The sequence below is a fragment of the Haliaeetus leucocephalus genome, unplaced genomic scaffold (genome assembly GCF_000737465.1).
Source record: "Haliaeetus leucocephalus isolate CR32 unplaced genomic scaffold, Haliaeetus_leucocephalus-4.0 Scaffold848, whole genome shotgun sequence".
Classification (NCBI taxonomy): domain Eukaryota; kingdom Metazoa; phylum Chordata; class Aves; order Accipitriformes; family Accipitridae; genus Haliaeetus; species Haliaeetus leucocephalus.
The window spans coordinates 4188998-4203256 of record NW_010973284.1 but is presented as its reverse complement, the minus strand read 5'-3'; the positions used below and the strand labels follow the sequence as shown (position 1 = coordinate 4203256).

The 14259-nt window shown below is 42.4% G+C and overlaps 1 protein-coding gene across 1 annotated transcript in view; it reads right to left on the bottom strand.

The window, feature by feature from the left end:
* The window catches only part of LRP8 (low density lipoprotein receptor-related protein 8, apolipoprotein e receptor), an 80939-nt gene that overhangs the window by 23581 nt on the left and 43099 nt on the right, over positions 1–14259 (bottom strand). The window contains exon 4 of the mRNA XM_010582701.1: positions 3221–3583. Coding sequence (XP_010581003.1) covers positions 3221–3583 — 363 coding nt within the window. The remainder of the gene's footprint in view (positions 1–3220; positions 3584–14259) is intronic.

Genomic DNA, 14259 nt, shown 5'->3' with positions numbered 1-14259 from the left:
TAGCTGTCAGTTGTAAGCATTATTTATTCTCCCTTCTGGATACCCTAATGTGAGTTGCAAAGGACAATTTAAAATATAACCATTCCAGATTTGGAGACTAATAAATCTAACCTAATGTTCATTTTATAAATATATATACATATTTGAATATATATGCTAGGGAAAAAAACCCAACCACTCAACGTTCTCACACAGCTTTCCTGAAATGCTCATTCCCTCCTATTTATTTGCTGTCTTGCTGCCAAAATCTGTTCACCAATTGTCACCCTTCGTTTCTCCTCTACTTGTTTATCACCCCAAAATGATTATAACAAATGACTGGTGATGGCCTCATGACATTTTTTTTAAAACATTAGTTCCCATCCCTCTATTTTATACGATGCAAACCCCATATGACTCCCATTTGCAAGAGAAGATGTAGTGCTGATATCTGCAGTTTTAATCAAGTCAGACCTAGCAGTACTTGTGCCATCCCTGTTGCTAAGGGGATGGAGCAGTGTCATACACCTGTAACTCCCCGCGTGCAATGCGGTACTGATCTCCGAGAATTTCTGGAGAGGAATAAGACGTAATCAAGGTCAATCCCTAAACTCTTCAGTCCGACAGATGAACAGTGATGCTGAGTTTCCAGAGCTCTCAAAAGTCACTTTCTTACTGCAGGCACCCAAGCAACAGCTGCATTTAGGATGGGGAAGCACATCAGTTTTGTCACTGACCCAGTGGACCCATCAGCTACATGATGCCGCAAATCCTCTCCTGGCTACTACCTTAGAGATTCCCCTCCCCACAGTGTAAACAGCAGCAAGCTTATGTACCTCTGTGGCACCAGGGTGACTCCTAGTTTGCACGGGTGTAAAGGGCAGAACCAGGCACTCCATACAGAGAAGCACTGCAGTAGCTAAAACATGGGGCTTTGAATCCCACTGTTACCCGGCCCACAGGACTGAAGGCAGCAGAAGCAGCTAAGACCTACCCAGGAGAAACGAGCATAAGCTGCACACTGTGCTGTACTGAGACTTACTGGAAAAAAACCTCGAGTGCTAAATCTCCCCTAGTCAGACATATAATTGTCTCAAGTCACTTCTGCCACATTTCCTCCTTCCTCCACTGGTTGTCAGCACTGTGCTGTGCTGCAGCGGTGTCCAGCTGCATCCTCTGCCCCAGAGAGGCTGCCCTTGGTGTAGCTGGAGGTGCTACTTGGCGAAGCTGCTCTGTAGCTGAGGGATGCTGTCAGAGCCATGCTCCTTTTGGGCCTCATGTCTCAGCAGTCTGAGCTCAGCTGGATATTGCTGGTGTCTGTCAGGTCAAGGAAAGAAGCTGGGGAACAGAGTGCCTTTTCTGCCTCAGCAAAGTACATGGGCACAGTCCCGCTCCTTTCACCCAGCAGAGTGTCAAAGTAAATGGGGCCTGTAAAAGACTTAAGGCAATTCCTTTCAAGTTGAACAACAGAGATTGAAATTTTAGAGACATTTCATTGGAAAACGCCATCTGTAACCTGCTCCCCTCTTTTACCACTTGGAAATAGAAAGGGAGTTCACCTTTCTGTCTCCTGAATTGTCTAAACTTAGCCATCCTGCCAGGTTGCCATCGGTGCAGGGAATGCAACCTGTGGGATAGAGATCAGTTCTGCTGGGAGTCCCCTGCGCCAGGCACCAGTTCTTCACCTGTGTTTGTAATGTGGGCATAGCCGCTGCCTCCTCATTCAGAGGGGATACAAGTGCAGGATTGTCTGCAGGAGGTCTCAGAATGAAAATGGGCACCAAACAGCACAGGCTGTCCCAGCTAGTAGTGCACATCTCCACTGGACATGCTCCTGCCTGGCTTTCTTACAGTCATTTCATACTGAAACGGATGCCAGTAACCAACCTTGTCTCCTGACTCTGCTGGCCCTGTGACACTTCAGACCATGGAAGTACTGCCTGGGTACCTGCTGCCCAAGAGGTCTTCAGCTCCTGTATCATCTTCTTGGAGATGAAGGAAAAGACATCCTAGCTAATCCATCCCGACTCAGAAGGGGGTTGACAGCGATGATATCCTCGTACCCAGCAAAGCTGCTCTCTTCCTAACAAAACATGTTCGGCTTCTACCCTGCTCTCACCTCTCTTTTAAGAGAGTCCTTGGCTCTTTTAAAGGCACAGCAGCTCCAGGGTTACCTGTGGCTCATCCCCCTGCTCTCCTGCAGTGTAAACAGTGGTGTCCAGGACTTACTACATCCCCCTCCTCTTGCTAAAGAAGCCACTGAATTTACATCTGCCTGCCTCTGCCTGGGAGAGAGTCTGATCCCCTGCTCCTTGAAGGGCTCTCCCACACAGCTGCTCTGAGCTCACCAGCCTAGACTCAGTGTTGTCATGGGTATGAAAAGATGGTGCTGGCAAAAGTGGTAAACTTTCTTAGGTACCTTTGCAAAAACGTCTGGTTTCTGCAGCTGGTTGCTGCCTTCTTCCCCAGAGGTGGCCCAATGTCAGAGCTGCTAAATATATACAGCTATGTAAATATTTTATTTTATTTCAATCTTGTCACTATGAATATTTTAGCAAAACATTTTGCTCTTATTTTCTTGTCTCTCTCTCTTTCCCCTCAGGTGAGTGACCAGCTTGAGCAGTTCAGTGGCTAAAAATGGATGAAACATTCAAAATACCATGCACACCAACACCACCATGCTAAATGCATAAAGCCAGCTGAAAAGAAATCCATTATTTATTAGCTCTATACCTTTATCAAGCCAAGTTCAAAGTGCATTTCAAACTGGATTCTTCAGAGGTGCTGCTCTTGACTGCCTTGTTCAGTATACTCTAACTTCAGAGGCAGAAAATTAATTATTTTTTTTCTGCTGATCATATATTCCCTTTAGCATTGCAGCTTCTAACCTCCAGGCTGTGACCTCACCATGCAGCCTGAGGGCTTTGAACATTTTTCCCATCTTCCGTTCCTTGTCTTTCTAGTGAAACAGATCTCTTGTGATGCATGGTACCATCCAACAGCTCTTGCACCTCCTCTCTGAATCCTCAAGGAAAAAAGCATAAAAGGACTCTGGAATACACCTGACCCTGCTGGATTGGGCACCCAGCCATGCCATTTGGGACACAAACACTCCTTGTCAGGCACACAATTGCTGCACAGACATCAAAGACGCCTTAAAACACAGCCCACAGCAGCTTTCTGGCCCCTCTCCCCTACAAAGGAGAGCCCTCAGCCCTGCCCTACCACTGCAGACACTCACGGCAATCCTGCTCATCAGACTTGTCCTTGCAGTCTTCGTCCCCGTCACACTTCCAATTCAGGTGGATGCATTCACCATTGCCGCACTGGAACTCATGAGCCGCGCAGGTGTTGAGGGCCTTGGCATCGTAGCCACACTTCTCTATGGACTCGTCCGACTGATCCTCACAGTCCATCTGGTTATCGCAGACCCACAGCTCTGGGATGCACACGCTGTTGTTACACTGGAACTCATTGGGGTTGCAGGTCAGAGGGGAGCATTTTCTTTCATCACTGCCATCCCCGCAGTCATTGTCACCGTCACACACGAAGATGATGGAGATGCACGACTTGTTACTGCACTGGAACTCATTGGGAGAACAGGCTTGGGAATAAAAACAAACAGGTGAGCTGTGAGGTCTCCAACCTACCCCTCACCACTGTGCCAGCTTTAGCACATTAGCAATGTCTGAGACAGGGGGAGAGTGAGGGCACAAAAGCATTACCTTGGCTGTCCTAACCCAAAACATTTTTCCCCAATGGTAAACTACATGGCAAGGAGCAGGTGAAGACACAGTGGTCATCTCCCCAGCTGTGCCATAGGATGCATCCTCTATGGGCAATGGGCAGCCCTGAAGAAGAAGGGACAGCAGGGCTGCAAGAACTGCAGGTAGGAAAAGTGGGGGGCCACCTGCAGCGCTGCCCTGGTGTTATGGCAAGAGCAGCCAGGCAAGCCCCAGTGTATGGGGTGACGGCTCGGAAAGAGCAGGGAGATTGCAGGGCGGGCTGGAGGTGTGCTGGTGGACTTGCACAGCGCTTTGATTTGCTTCGCGCTGACATTACCAGCTTCCTGACTTTCACAAGCACAGAATCAGGTTTCAGGATTTCACAGTGTGCCTGGTTTTGGACATATTAAGTGGGATGTGTAGGGTAAATATTTAGTAAGTCGAGCATCAATTTAGCTGCAATCTGCCAGTAAGGCCCTTTACAACACACTGAATGCCTTCTCTGGAAATCACAACTCAACATTAACATACAAATGAGGCGTTTGTCAGATAGGAAGCTGAGTGGAGTACTCTCCTCTGCAAGCCTAATGGACAGCTGAACCAGAGAAGCCTGCTCAAATTAAACTTTCAGGTACTCCAATAATGTGCAGTTCAGAGTCACTTTATATCATCAAGGTGTGGGGGAGCCAACACCCTGGAAGAAATTCTCCATAAGTACTTTTAGGTATTTACTTAAAAAAGAATTCTGCGTCTGCAATTTCAGTCATCTACAGGAAAGTTATGGCTTTACTAAATTACAATAAATATATACAAATAAATTAAACTTTTTTTTTTTCACGTTGCACTTGGCAGTCTTTTTGTCTTCAGAAGCAAACTATTTACTGTCATATCTGCAGAGCCCCTGTGATAAACCACACAGTTCAGATGGTACCGATTGCTGCAATGGCAAGTGCATCTGGAAAGCAGCAGAATCTCTGTAAAGGAGTTGTCATATCCCAGCTTTCAGCCAATGACAGGAACTCAAGTAGTATTCTACTGAAATATTATGTCTGTTTTATACCTGGGAATGAGACTCTATTTATCTAGCAATTAAGAACATGTTCATTTGTACATGGATACTTATTTACATTCTAGCTTGCAAACTTGCAGGGCTCTACCTGTTAGCCTAAGCAGCCTGTAGTTTCACATCAGAGTGTGACAATATATATGCTTCTCCCCTCCTGCCCCGTGCTCTGTCCCATTTAGTCCCAGGTTTTCCAGATGTTACTGTGTCTACCAGAGTAGCAATCTGCCTAAATAGAAGAAAAAGAGGTTTGCCTTCCTTGGTGCAATACTATCATGCACTGGCTACAACCCAAGCTCCCTCCAACAGGGATAAATGTTAAAGAGAATCTCAGCTGCACACTGCTGTGTGCCCAACTTGACATCAATAATTAAATGCAACAGAGCAGAGTGTGGTCACCAATGAGCACCTAGTGTTAGACACTGAAGTATCACCTGGTCCAGGCAGATTGCTCCAGCTCCTTCTGTACTCAGTGGAGTATTTTGGATATAGAGAGGTGCCCTCAACAGGCAACTCCTGCCACCTACCTTGGGATAAGAATTGTCCCTTGGAGGGGCTAATATTTCTCCTCTCCAAACAGAGGGAACTGAGATCAGACAACTAATATTAGGAGATGAATGCCTCTCATAAGCACCTGAAATACGAGCACAGTCTGGTGGGGAAGCATCTAAAAACCGCCCTCTTTTGCATGGCAGAATTGAAACCATTAAAATTCTCCAGTTTTCACCCAAATTCTGCTCTTTTTCTTCACTGATACTTTTCTATCCTTATCCCATAACTAGAAATAAAATAATTTATTAACCCTACTGATCAGTACACAGCTGTATAACCTAACACTCTCTTCAGATGATGTGTAATATAGAAACGCCAAGTGGAAATCTAAGGCAACAGTTATAATCTTACCAATCTATTTAAAAAAGGAAGTGAGAAACAGGAATATTTCTAGGGCTATGTACAGTTTCTCTATCAGATCAAGGCTGAGAAAAAGAAATTGCTTTTCTGGCATTATTTTGATGACCCTCAGAAACAGATCAGTTAGCAAAATTTTGCATAGTCCTTTGATGCCTAATTTTTGGGCAAGGTTGTAATGATTTGCACACTCCAAATGTGCATTAATTTCCTTTCCCCCAACTGTAATGAGCGCATCTTTTTTCCCCTCGTTGTTTTCCTGGTCCCACCTCCACCCCTCCTTCTGTCTGTATGCCTTCCCCTTCACAAATCTGCTGCATTGGCAAATTAGCGACGGATAAACATATGTGTGGGATACAGACAATGGAAGTTTGCACAAAAGCTCCTCCTCAGCACCTACAAGTCCCAGTACAGATATAAAATTACTGATAATCACAGCCAGAAAATAGAAGCAGTTCAGCTTTTGTAACCTCTCATGAGGACTTTCTCAGTGAACCTTGTGAATTACTAGCTAGAAAAATCACATGGTCATGATTATTTTATTCCTTTTAAAAAATTAAATTTAGTGTGATGACAGCACTAGAGACTACAAGTTCTCCCTCCACTGAACAAGCACAGCAGTCTGGCTGTTGCTAACTCCCCCTTCCCACCACCGCAGTCCTTAGGCGGGGATCAATCTCTGCAACTCACTGGCACAGCTAAAGCCAGGGGCAGTGACACCAGCGCTGACAGGGCATCACCTGCACTGGGACAAGGCCTGAGAGGCAGAAGAGCAGCTCTTTGTGCTCAGGTCTTCCTGCCTGCAATTACAGCAGCCATACGCTGCTGGGACAACCAGTAAGACTGATGGGCTGCTACCACTGTGCCATGACAAGGAGGCTGCTGGATAGCCACCAGAGCTGTCACAGGGGCCACTGCAGTGCGTGCACTAGCAGCCAGTGGCAGTGCCAAATGGGAGCACATGGTCCCTCACTGCAGAAGGCTGCTCTAGGCACCTCCTGGTGAACTCAAGAAATAAAAATGTCCTTTTCTTCACTTAGAGACCTAATGACCATCTTCAGGCCAGCTCAAATGGACAGTTCCTTCTGGGTCACACACGCCTCCAGCAGAGACCTCCGTCTCCCTGTGCAGCTGGCTCTCCTGCTGGCCACGGGAAGGCAGATATTGTCCCAATTCCTCTCACTCTTCCGTTATCCTCTCTGACAGCTAAAATCCACAGGGCATGCTAGGATAAAGCAACGTCTGCAGCTTCCAGCCACTCGGGGACTTGCTCTGGCACAAACAGGCAACAGAGGAGAAAAGCTGCTTACAATTCCTCTGTACCTAGACAAGAGCCAGCACGCTCGTGCTCTTTGGGGTCCGTGCTGCATGGTTTGGTGCTGGTTTGAAGAACCTAATAAAAAGCAGCACTACAAATTATCTTACGTAGCACCTGGGGAGATGAGGATGGGGAAGTAAAGTCCCAGGGACAGTTTACTCACATCTCCTTTCATAAATCTTTCAGGGTACCTAGGTAGTCCCATCACTACAGCATTTCACTGCCTCAAGAGCATTTCAATAGAAAATGTACGAATAGTAATTAAATGATCACTGGGGTATTCTTTTCTTTGACTTGAGCAATTTGTTTGCATTGTCTGGTTTTGGTACCTGTCCTATTGTAAGCTTATTTGTGCAAAACAAAGGAAACACATATTAGCTTGCTTTCCTCAGTGCCAAAGAAATTAATAAATGTCATACTCTAAGGTGCAAAACCTACTTCAAATATGAAGTGATCCCAGTAGAAATCTTGGAAATGTTTGTCAAGAAGTGTTTAACCAACAGGCTTCAAAGCAGTAAACAAGCATAATTACAAAAGCAGTTTTGTAGAGTACTGTAATCCGTTAAGGTTCTTCACAGTTTTAGGAAGCACAGTATCACACCTAAATGAATGTACATGTGCTTTGGCCTACAGACAATATATACTAGAGGTGTTCTGCATTAATTTCTGCTGTGTACTATATGCCAATACATAGAGCACAACTGTCACAGTTTTTGCCTCACAGTTTCCAGCTGCAGTCTTGTCACATCTTTTGATGAAAGTGGAGCAGAAGCAGTCTTTGGATAGAGGAAGTTTAAAAAAAAAACAAACCACAAACCACAAAAAAATAAATGGAGAGAGATGACAGTTGTGGAGTTAGTGTTTCAGTACTGGCTGGTTCTCTTTTGCCTGGAGCCAGGATTTAACCAGAGGCTTTAGTGAGTAGTCTGGTGCAACAGGGACAATCTTAGCTCAGGCGCTGCACCAAAAAATTAAGATAATTCTATCATATGCTTTTTAAGCATTCATAGAGAAAAGTAGAACGCTCTAAAGATACAGGGCACTCTTTGAGAGCTGTAATTTCAAAAAATATATATTTGTACATAATAATGTTTCTACAATGCACATCTCTACCAAGCATGGATCCTCAAATCTGGATGAACCTCAAAATATGAAATAAACAGGATATCCATCATTAATAGGAGCTAGGAATTATGTACAATGGACTATAACTACTGCCACTACTAATCTTTAATTAAAGGTTTTCTAGCTTTTCAGTAAGAGTCAGATATCTAATTCATCTCTCTCCTTCAAAAAAGTCAGTTCTACTTGAAATTACATGAATGGCTTAAAGAAAGATAATTATTTGGTAAAATTTGTGGTAAAGTGGATAACAGCAATTACTGATGCTGAAGACAAGAAAATAAGATGAATTATTAAACTGCATTTTCCTGACACCCTCCCCAAAGCAACTTAAAAAAAAGAGTGACTTAAAATTTCTTGTTTGCTTAAATGTGATCACGGCTCTTCTAAAGAAGGCAAAGGATGATTTGCGCATACTAACATTTGCATTGGGGAGGAAGAGACCTGCTGTTGATTTATCACCACTTCAACACTGGCAGGAGAGGTTAGTGGGCTTCAGAAACTCTCCTAAGCTGTGAGGTTTAGGATCTGAGCTCCACATGTCTGCAGGAGTGGAATGCCTGAACTCCATCTGCCCAGGTATTCTGCACAAAGTGCAAACCCAGCTACCACGGCCCACATCAATTAATCTCTGAGCTGGACCATGGATAAGGAGATCACAGAGTCCAGACAGGCTAAATTAAGTTGGAACTCCCAGGCCAGTTACCAATGCTGTCATCATGTTAGTTTTATTTAACTAGTATTTATATTCAGGCTTAATTATATCTAAATTATTTGTTTTGTCTGCAGACATTTGGTGTGCTTACCAAATATCTGAATATTTCATACAGATCTTCAGTCAAATGCCAATCTTTAAAGCACTGATTCATGCCTAGAAGGACAAGTTTCCCACGGAAAGCTGCCCTCCAGGAAGGACAGCAAAAGAGATGGAGGTAAATGAAGATGACCTTGAAGCGAATTGCTCTGAAAAAATGACAGGCCTCCCATGGAGGGAATAATGCAGCTGAATTGCAGTCTCACTACTAACAGTGGTTGTTGCTATGGTGATTGATACCGAAAAGCCCATATAGATGAAGACTGCAGAAGGAATAGTAATTCCTGATATTGTTCAAATCAGTAATGTAGCTAAGAAGCCATCTCACGCACTCTTGCAAATTAATATTTGCATGCGCTCACTGCCTTTGCCACACTGCTCTCCTCAAACACAAATGAGTTATTTTTCCATTCTCTGCAGCAGTATTTGCATAGTATTAGTTAATTATAATGGAGCAACCAGATGCCAAAGCCCCTGCTGATAAATAATAGTTGGTTCAAGAATGTATTTATCGATTTAGAACATATTTCCTGAGAATCATATATTCATTCAAAGTGCTTTAATTTTCTGAAAATAGAATTAATTATGAACCCACAATTTATGGAGAGAAGCAGCTGATGTACAAAAGGTGCGCACACTCTGAATTTCTTCCCTGTCTTTAATCTTGCTTATGTGCAATAAGGTTGCTAACTCATACTTGCAGTCTCCTCAAATTTACTTCATACCAAGAAAGCATTAGGAAGTTATTCACAGGTTAAATGACTGAAAATGACCTCAAAATAAGAACAAGTCAGTCCACTGTAGAGGGTTTATGGGTAAAATAAAGCAGCTTGGGAGAAAAAAAAAAAAAAAGAGAGATGGTCAGAATGCCTAAAGTTGACACTGTACTGCTTTTTGCTAAAATCCAAGACACCCCATGGGCATCTCATGGGGATAAAGACATTACTATTACTCTTTGGATTACAGTCAGCTGAATCAGATTGGACGTGTTTGGTACTAGCCAAAATTTAAATGGAAAAAAATATGCTGGGATGTGTTTAGTGGGTTTCTTTTCTGACTCTGAAAATTGGAACCTGTACAGGACAAGCTCACTCCTATTCCCTCAGACATGACTTGCTTATTAAAATGGCAATTTTACAAATTACACCAATTTGGCAAATCCCTCAGAAACATCTGATAGTATCCATGAAACTAACAGCTGCTCTACTATTATCACACAAAATTATGTATTTCTGAGGAATATATATATATACAAAAACATTATTCCAGCAACCAGAATAGAGCATTACTGAACAGGCCGTTGATCCTGTGACAGTACACACAAAACCAACATTACTGTGTACGCAGACCTCCTAGATTCAGCAGGACTCCCTGTGGTTATGAGGACTGCCTGCACAGGACTTTCTACATGACCAGCAGCTAATTTTGCCATTACAGAGTTTAAATCTGTAACTTTGCCAGGAAAAGCCTGCTCCATAGATCTCACCTTCCATCCATTGGGCAGACTTCCACTCTCTGTGCATCTGCTAATACAGAGACATGAACTGCCTTATTATACCTGGCTGTTTTCTCCATTGCTGTCTGGTTTCTTACACCCAGCTCAGGAGAGAGACTTCATCAGAATCTTAAAAGTTACACTTTAGTCACATTGGCAAATGATGGCATGATTTGTTTTGTTCTCAGAAAATTTGGAAGCTCCATTTCTTTTCTGACTGGGAAAGGCAAGGAATTCAAACCCATGTCTGTTGGTCCACAGCTATTTCGCTGGCCTGCCGCTTCCTCCTTACCCGCACATTCCCAAGCACAGGGATGGCACCAGTTTAACCAGCTGGAAAACCAAACCATTCCACCAGAATCAATCAAGTCTTTTACACTGCCATAACTAAAGAAGGAATCCTGGAGGTTTGTAACAATCTACAATACTTATCTTTATTGAATGCGGGCAAGACAAGGGAGCGGCAACTGACACTACAAAGCTACAGGTACTGCTCTGCTTGTGCAGCTACTCTAGCATCATAGAAACTGTGCACCTCAAAAGCAATTGTATAGAAAGAAAAAAGAAAAAAAAATAATCTTAATTCTTAGGTAGAATTCTTTGTTGATGGAATCACCACACAGGCCTATCTGTGAAAAACAGAACAAAGAAAAGCCACACATTGGCCATGCTCATGATACATTTCTGAACCAATGGGCCGAACAGGTAAGGCAGAGAGAAATGCCTGGCTCCAGCATGATAATCTGGTAGCTACAGCAGCCGAGGGCTCACAGGTAACTCAGCTGAGTAATGAGGGACAAAGCAGTGCTCACATTGCAAGCAATGAGGTCACTGCCCCATAAAATCTACACTTCCAATAATTTACTTTGCTTGATGGCAATTCTCTGTAAGAGCAGATATTACTTCTTATTGAAGTTTGCTTCACTATCAGACTTAAATATTCATTTCATTTAGAACACGGCGCTATTAACTCTTCTGGAGCACAGACAAAACGAAAACCACTGAGAGTTCACACATCTCACCCCCCAGTTTACCCAACTGTCTCTCACATTTCTCTAGGAACAGTGGTCCAAAGTGAGTTTGAATGTAGGTTCAGTAACAATTAAAAAGATGCTTTTGAAATAAAACAATTTGCAAGGCAACTGATCTGAAGGGAAGAGTACCTTAAAAAAGAAGCATTGAGGATACCGGACACTTGGCAGAATTCGCTGTAGCCAGATTCAAGGTTATGAATATAAGCACATACTATATTGACCAAGTCTATAAAGACAAGACCACTGTGGTGGTTTTGGGAGGAGGACAGACTGACAGACTTTTCAGGAAACAACCAGCCCCTAATTATTTTCAGTCATGTGATGTTAGGGGGCAGCTATTATTCAGTGTAAACAACCTACCCACATAATGTACCCACAGTTCCACAAAGGAATGGCAATAATTTTTAGAAAAAATGTCTTAGATATTCTACTCAAATGGAAAATTTAAGCACTGAGTGACACTCACTGCAATTAAAAGTGTAAGGGTTGTGTGCTAACTGCACTCACTTTAATAGTAGTGAGATTTCTATGGCATTAGGATTTGCCCTTCAGTTTCTACAGCTCTGAAATAGAAAGCAGCACTTTGCTGGATTTGGGCTGAGATGAAGAATCAATTGTACAACACGAGCAATTATTTTAAACTTGTTGGAAAAAATAAGTGTATTGAAGCATATTTCACTGTGAGCTAAACCTTCCCAGTTATATTTTATCAAATAAACAAATTTCTTTGCAAAATATAAGCAAAGTTAATCCAACTAGTATATCTTCCTCTGTATGAAATCAGTGTATTTCAGCCACTAAGATAACTTTCAGATGTTGTTTTATCCATTAACATGACTCATAAACCAGCTTTTTTTGGTTTTGCATCAAACATTACATGGTCCTCTCCTGCGTAGGACTGTACTGAGTTCAAGCTAACTGATTTTGCTTCAGTCTTCAGATCATATGCTCAGGAAGCATAACTGTTAAGCACTCGTTAATTAGCATAACGCATATGTACCCGTGGCCACTGAAGGATAGAATTCCTACCCACGTATCTGCCATTGTAACATGATTGTCGGCACTGACATCTACAGAACATTTCCCTTAATAAAACTAAACAGAGTCTTGCTTTTTGGAGGAATAGACTCAGAATTATAGCTCCATTCTTATGAAGAAAGCACTTCAGGGACATGAAATACAATCATATTTGGCAATGAGAGATGCAATTTCTTGGCTATTTTGACTCCAAGCGCTCTAACTGTTGAAAGATAGACTGCCCAGAAGATAAACTAACTACAGGCCAATTTTTGCTCCTCTGACAGTATGACACATGAGATTGGAAAGAAGAATCAGAGGCAACTTGTCCAGCTAAAGTACAGAAAGAGCAGCAAGACAAAGTTTTTGTGTGGGTGCACAAGTAACATGCAGTCCAGCAGCATTAGGCTTTCATTTTAATTATCCACAAATCTTGGTATAAAACCAGTTCTTTCATACTACTCTTCCACAACTTTGTGAAAAATTATCATTTGGGTGTGTAGGCTGTCTGTGTAAGAGAGAGAGCACGAGCGTGCTTGCAGTGTGTTCTTTGCATCTACTCTTTTTCCCTAGCATACCTTCAGGGAAACATTGTAAAAGTACCAAATTCTAAATTGTCTTGTTTTCATACTGTGTTTTCGTTTATTATGCTTTAAAGAATAAATTATTCATGGAACATACTGATACGGACAATTTATCTGTAACTGAGTGATCAGCACAGGGCAAACGTGCAGAGGCCACCACCAAAGCCTGCTGTTGTGAGCGAGGCACCACTCAGTACCGGGAAACTCCATTTGCAGAACATTACACATGTCTGTTCTTTTTTAAAACCTAAGCTCAAGAGACAGCAATAGGGAAAACAAAGCCATTTTGCCTTAACTTTCTGCAGGTAGAGCCCTGGAACAGCTTAGTCCATGGCTTTAGGGTTTAATTCTTGACTTACGCAATGACTATCTTACCTCTAACCTAAGTTCATGCAGTATTTTACATTTAATTACAACAAGCATCCAATATATTCAAAATGCAACTACCTTCATTTTTCCTGTAAGAGTGCAATTAAAGGTAACTACCAATCTCATTTTTCTTGCTGTTTTGTTCTGAAGGAACTCAGGACAAATATAATTATGGGCTGAGATTTTTCCTAAATAACAATGGGGATTTTTATGCAATTACTACTGCTTTTGAAGGAGCTCTAATACTTTAAGCAGTGATAAAGTGGCAGCTGTACATGTTTAATTTCTGAGAGCCAGGGCATAATGCACAAGCATTAATCCCTCCAGCTGTCCAGTAATTAAACATCATGTAAAGCCCAGAGGATATCATTGCTGTGCTACCTTATCTTATTTATGAAGGACTTCCATTTGTTACATCTATAGTAATTTTTTATCCATTCTTGGAAATAATTGTAGATTCCTCCACCATGGCAAGTGTACTCAAGTTACAGCTTTTATAAAATGACAGGAATTTCAGGCTAGCCATGTCTCTTTTCATCACATGCTGAAATAATCATCAATAGTGATATTAAGTATTTCCTCTACAACCATAAATGCAATACTGTGGACTTTAACCCCATTACAATTTGTGGGTTTCTCAGGGAGAAGATATGCCAAAATCTGATCCTTTGATTTCCTTCTGAGCTGACTGAGGAACAGTACATCACTGTGCACCTAGCGTGTTAATGAAGATAATGAACAGAATTCATAACTTTGACAAAAGCATGCATTAATCAGGCTGCATGCATTATCAGGAAGATAAAATTAGTGCTACTTTATCACCAAGTAAA